Here is a 5,986-nt window from a genome sequence, read left to right on the forward strand (position 1 = left end):
ATTTTACTATAAGTGAAATTTCTAAATTATAAATGTTTTTAATTTTTTTTTTACTTATAAAATATTTAACCTGTGCCTCGCACGGGTCTAAGTACTAGTACAAATGAGATCATTTTAAGTGATATGTAGTATTTGTGATACTAAATAAAAAAATTATTTTTTATAAGGATACTTTTTCTAGCTAAGATTATATTGAAGATTAAATCTGAAACTTACAATGATTATTAATTTTTAACTATAATAATTTCACTTAATTTTCAGTTCCATTTTTAAATTTAGATATTGAATTGTATAAAATATTATATTATATAAATATAAAATATAGATATAAAATTATATAATCTTTAGTTATATTATTATTGTTATTATTATTATTATTATTATTATTGTTATTATTATTATTGTTATTATTATTATTATTATTGTAGGATTGAAAAAGATATTATATTAAAAAAAGATTGAAAAAGGATTGAAAAAGATTAAAAAAAGATTGAAAAAGGATTGAGAAAGATTGAAAAAGATATTCCGCGAAACCAAATAAAAAAAATAAAAGATATAAATAGAAGAACAGACATATGAGTGATCACTCTCTTCTTTCTCATCTCTCTCTTCTCTCAACCCAATTGAAAATTCTGATCTTCGAAAATCGCTACTAACAATAATTTGATTGTGCATTTGTTTTTCATTTTTTTTTTAATCTCTCAGTTTTCTGAATCTCGCTTTGTTTGTTTCTTTGTTGCAGATTTCATTCATCACCATCACTAATGGATTCTCGTTACCCTTTCCAACAACGCCGAAACATTTCTTCACAGGATAACGTAAGCCATTTCTCCATTTCTCCATTCATCAATTTCATTTAATTTTCATTTGGTTTGATTTCTCATTTTAGTTTTATGTTTGTAACAGTTGGATAGGTTTATTCCAAATCGCTCCGCAATGGATTTCGGTTACGCCTACTACATGCTGAGTCGTAAGGAAAACCACATTTCGGTTCCAGAGGTCATTTCACCATCGACACAAGCCTACCGCAAACGCCTTGCCGAAGCATGTGACCTCAATGAAAGAACTAGAATTCTGGCTTTCAAGAACAAGCCTCCATCACGGCTACAACTCATACCTAAACAGATTCTCTCATCTCCTCCTCACTCCAAACCAAAACCATCCATTCCTAAGGTTATTACTTTTTTCAATTTCATGTTATATAATCACATTCTTACCATTTGCATGCTTATAATCTGTTTGTCAAAATGCTTCTGCAGACATGTTTGAGAACCTTGGATGCCCCTGATATGTTGGACCACTTTTCCTTGAATTTACTAGATTGGGGTACAACCAATGTCCTCGCAATTGCCCTTCAGGATACCGTTTTTCTGTGGAATGATTCAAACAGTTCCGTTTCAGAACTTGTCACCTTCAATGAGGAACACGGTCCTGTCGCAAGTCTTAGCTGGGCCCCAGATGGTCGCCATTTAGCCATTGGTTTGAACAATTCCCATGTCCAAATTTGGGATTCCATTGCTAGTAAAAAGGTAAATATCAACTCTTGTTGTTTTAATTATCATACTAAATATGCAAATTGTCCTTTTTCAACAGTTCTTCCTTTTCTTTTAAACTTGGAATTCTTTTGAAATCTCATGTTTGTATGGTTTCATTTTGGTGCCTGCAGCTAAGGACATTAAAGGGTGGACACAGAGCAACTGTGGGTTCATTGGCTTGGAACAATCATATTCTGACAACAGGAGGAATGGATGGTAAAATATTAAACAATGATGTTAGAGTGAGGTCTCCCATTGTTCAAACTTACAGGGGACACAGCCAGGAAGTTTGTGGACTCAAGTGGTCCCCCTCAAGACAACAATTGGCCAGTGGTGGAAACGATAATGTTGTCCACATATGGGATAGATCCATGGTGTCATACCCCAAAATTTGCCCACAGTATTTCTCTTATTCAAGCTTCAAGTCCATATGCAAAAGCTCATAGACACACTCTCCCATACAAGGCCCTGAACTAGGATTTAGGTCAGGCAAAAGAAAATCATTGAATCAATGGCCCAAGGTGGTTCCATAGGGTCACCAACATCCTAAAGAATCTCCCTGTAAAGTTTCAAGTCAAACAGAGCAAATTTAGTCCCTCAAAACCTGATTAGGTAAACAGTCGACTCTCAAGGGCAAAACAGTCATTTCAAGTCAATATACAGTCAAAACTCAAGATATTTGGTCAACAACATCCTCATAACCCTAAAATCATCATTTGATCAAGGGTTGATCATGATGATACAAGGAAAGATCAGAACAGTCAAAAGTCAAAAGTTACTATTTTGGGCATGAACTAAAAAAGTCAACCAAACTTTGAAAATTCACCAAATATTCATACTTCATCAGAAAAATTCCCACCAAAGCTCATTTTGAAGAGAATTCATTCCTCTATCTAATTGTCCAAGAATCAAAGCCCATAGGTCAATGGTTTAAGAGATATGGCCTTAAACATTAGAGGTCCTTTTCAAAAGTCAACAAAAAGACACCTTTTTCAAAAGGACATAAAATGAGAATGGAAAAGGATTTTGATATGAGACCAAAGACATTGGTTAGAGGACTCTCCAAGGTTTCCAAAAAGTCCTAGAACACCTCCATACCTCAAAAATTGAGGGAGATACACCTTGTCAAAGTTGGACTATTTTGGAGAGAAAAATGTGAAAGAATTGGGACGTTTTTGCAAATGGGCCCAAAATCTTTTTATCCAATCTTGCTTCCCAAGTCATCTAGAAGATCCAAAACCAATGCCACGAAAATTTGATGGTTATTTGATTTTTTATTGATTTTTATTTATTAAAATATGATTTAAATCAAATAAATCAAAGAAATTTGAAAAGATTTGGTTCAATTATATTTTTCAATCAATTCAATCACCAATAATATCCAATAATCATACAAAATTCGTGCAAGGGATAATTGGTAGAAAAAGATGGGATTTGAATCATATTTAGAAACATATTTCAATCATATTTTCCAAAATTGCAAATCAAAGATTTACAAGGATTCAACCCAATTTTATTGACCTAAATTAGCCTCCTATAAGTACTAAACGAATTCAGATGGCAAGGGTTAGAAGTTGGCTGCAGAAGTGAACCCTACTCAAGCTCCAAAGTTCATCAAAATCTCACACTCGAATTTTGCATCACGGGACAATTCAAGGCATTTGATCGACTCAAACACGTTCCTGGATCATCATAGAGTGTATCCCAATCGTTTTCGAGCATTGAAACCTCAAGAACAAAGCACTGTAAGTGGTTCTTTATCCGATTCTAATCTTCTTCGATTTGCACCATATAAGCATCCATACTTAAAATAAATTGCATATTGTTGTTTATCTTGGTGTGTTTATCGATTCTGGATAATTTGGTGCGTTATTACATTGTTTCAAGCAAGACGCCATAGTTAGGGTTCTTGCTCCAATTTGGGGTTTTTTGCCACAGGTTAAATTAGTCTTAATTAAAGCCAAGGTAAGGATCGTGAGGTCTGGACGATCACGTCCATGGCCTCGCGAAGAATTTTTGTGGTGTTTTTGTTGTATTCGAAAAGCGCAGGGCTATGGCAACGGACGAAGAAACTGTAGGTATAAGTCTGGTTTAAACGACGGCGCAAGGAAGAAGACGACGTGGTGTCACGCTCTCATTGGCCCATTCAAACTGAAGCGCGCGCGTTTTTGAGGGGGGACCTTTGGGATCTGGTGCGATAAGACCTACGCCATACCATGTGCCTGTCTCATCACAAACGTCTGATCTCTCTTTCATTGAATCCAACGCATGCAAATCGGAAGGCGCACCATGGACCTGCAGACCTTCGCAACACCGGATTATTTCGCTAAGTTTTCTTTTTCTTTTTCTTTTTATTATTATTTTATTTTATTATTTTTTTTTCTTCTTTTCATTTATTTTCTTTTCAAATTACAAAAACTTTGTTTTTTTATAATAATAACATTTAAACTTATTTCTTTTTGTACTATTTAATATATATTCTTATTTTATCATTTATTTTCTTCTTTACTTATTTACTTATATTATTTACTAAATTCTCATTATTATATTCATATATCTATTTATTTTCTTATAATTATATTATTTACATATTTTTTTTTTTATTTTTATCATCCTTATTTATATTATTAGATTATATTTATATATAGTATTTAAAATCCTGAATATTTATTTTAATTATATCTATTTGATTTCTTTCATTTAAATTACATTTAATCACTTATATAATCAAAAATTCATACATATTTTATTTTAATTCATAAAAATTCATAAAAAATATTTTTACATTCAATTTAATCTTCTGATCCTGATTTAATTAATTAGGTCGCAAGACCAATAATTAATTAAATCATTTGTGGTTTCTTATTTAAATTCGTACCCTAATCAGGGTTTACGAGATCATGCCATACACTGATTTTATTTTTCTTTTCTGTGCATTATCAGGGTTAGCAACATGGTTCGTCCCGAGCGTGCGCCTTCAACAAATCTCGAAGTTAAGTAATTTAATTCTAATTCAATTTAAATTATATTCAGATTATTTTACTTTTAGGGTTTGCTTCGCTTTCATTCCTTTCCTGCCTTGTTTCTTTCAGGGTTAACCCCGAAGCTTCCCGCCAACCATATCAGATCAAATCCGAAGCTAAGTGTCTATTTACTTTATTTATTTTTAAATTTCATTACTCTTTATTTTTAGGGTTATAATGTTTGCCTCCGAACCGATAATGCACTCACCCTATTTCTGTTTGCCATTTTTTCGCCTTTTCAGGTTTGCCAAATGTCAAAGCCTCGCATAGTCGGTAACCCTAAATTTTGCCCCTCGTTTTTATTTTATTATTACTTGTGTCAAACCCCATTGGGGATCCGCTGGTTTCATTGTCCCCTTCCCTTTTATTGCTTTATATTACTGCGTGGTTAGTAAAATAGGGAGTGCAACCCTAAATTAATTAGAATAACTAAACACAAGATAATATAATCTGAATTGAATCACATGATTGGTGCACACACGCACGCTTTTGGGTAACCCTCTCTGTTGCCTGTTGCCTGTTGCCTGTTGCCTGTTGCCTTCGTTTTTTCTGCAGAATAAGCCATGTCCCTCGAATTCGAGGATACCTCAGCCGTGTTGCCTCGATAAAAAGGTCACGACCCTAATGATGCTGCCTTCGATACACAAATGACCTCGACCCTCGGATGTTGCCTACGGAAAAGGCTGAGGTATCTTCTGGCTGCCTACGAATAAGGCTTATTCTGATCCTTACCTTAGACTACCTGCCCTCCTATGGCATGGGACAGTCTTATGGCAAAGGATGTTTCGATGACCCTTCAACCTCCAAACGAAAGGCTTCCTGCCCTCTTATGGCAAGGATAGACCCTTTCATTCTGAAAGGCTAAAAAGAGACCTATCATCTGAGTTTAAGGTAATTGCCCCTAATTGCCTTGCAATGCTCAAACCTTTTTATTATATTCTTTCTCATAATTTTTCAAAAGGGCAACGCTTATTCACAAGCTAAAGTCCCTATCTCTTTCATCTACTTTTTCTAAAAACAAACGAGCAAGCAAAGCAATTAAGAGCCCATGGAAAACCATGGATGCAAAGGGTGCCTTACACCTTCCCTTTGTATAAATTACCCCCCGAACTTAGATTTCTTAAAAAGGTTTTTTTCTGTTTCTTTTTGCCTTTCCGAATTTGTTTGGATAAAATAAAAGTCGGTGGCGACTCTTGCTTTACCGCACATTTTCAATTATAAAAAGTCAGTTCACCGTATTACAGAACTGGCGACTCTGCTGGGGATTTTCGATAAAAGAGGGGTTACCTTAAAAGTTTAGGATTCATTTTAAATGTTTTCTATTGTTTGCTTTGTTTGTTTTATTTTTCAGGGGCGTTTTGGGAATTAACTGAAGGACGAATCCTATTCCCGGATTCAAGTACATCTAAGATAGGAAGTGGCATAGTC

At 34.3% G+C, this 5,986-nt stretch overlaps 1 protein-coding gene across 1 annotated transcript; it reads left to right on the top strand.

The window, feature by feature from the left end:
- Positions 1-605: 605 nt before the first annotated feature.
- LOC131625949 (cell division cycle 20.2, cofactor of APC complex-like) lies at positions 606-1,909 on the top strand (the record flags this gene model as incomplete). Its single annotated transcript, XM_058896787.1, has 4 exons — positions 606-818; positions 907-1,173; positions 1,260-1,529; positions 1,667-1,909. Coding segments are annotated over exons 1-4 (834 nt in total), but the record flags the coding sequence as incomplete, so codon positions are not given.
- Between the last annotated feature and the right edge of the window lie 4,077 nt (positions 1,910-5,986).

The sequence above is a fragment of the Vicia villosa genome, unplaced genomic scaffold (assembly GCF_029867415.1).
Source record: "Vicia villosa cultivar HV-30 ecotype Madison, WI unplaced genomic scaffold, Vvil1.0 ctg.000251F_1_1, whole genome shotgun sequence".
NCBI classification, from domain to species: domain Eukaryota; kingdom Viridiplantae; phylum Streptophyta; class Magnoliopsida; order Fabales; family Fabaceae; genus Vicia; species Vicia villosa.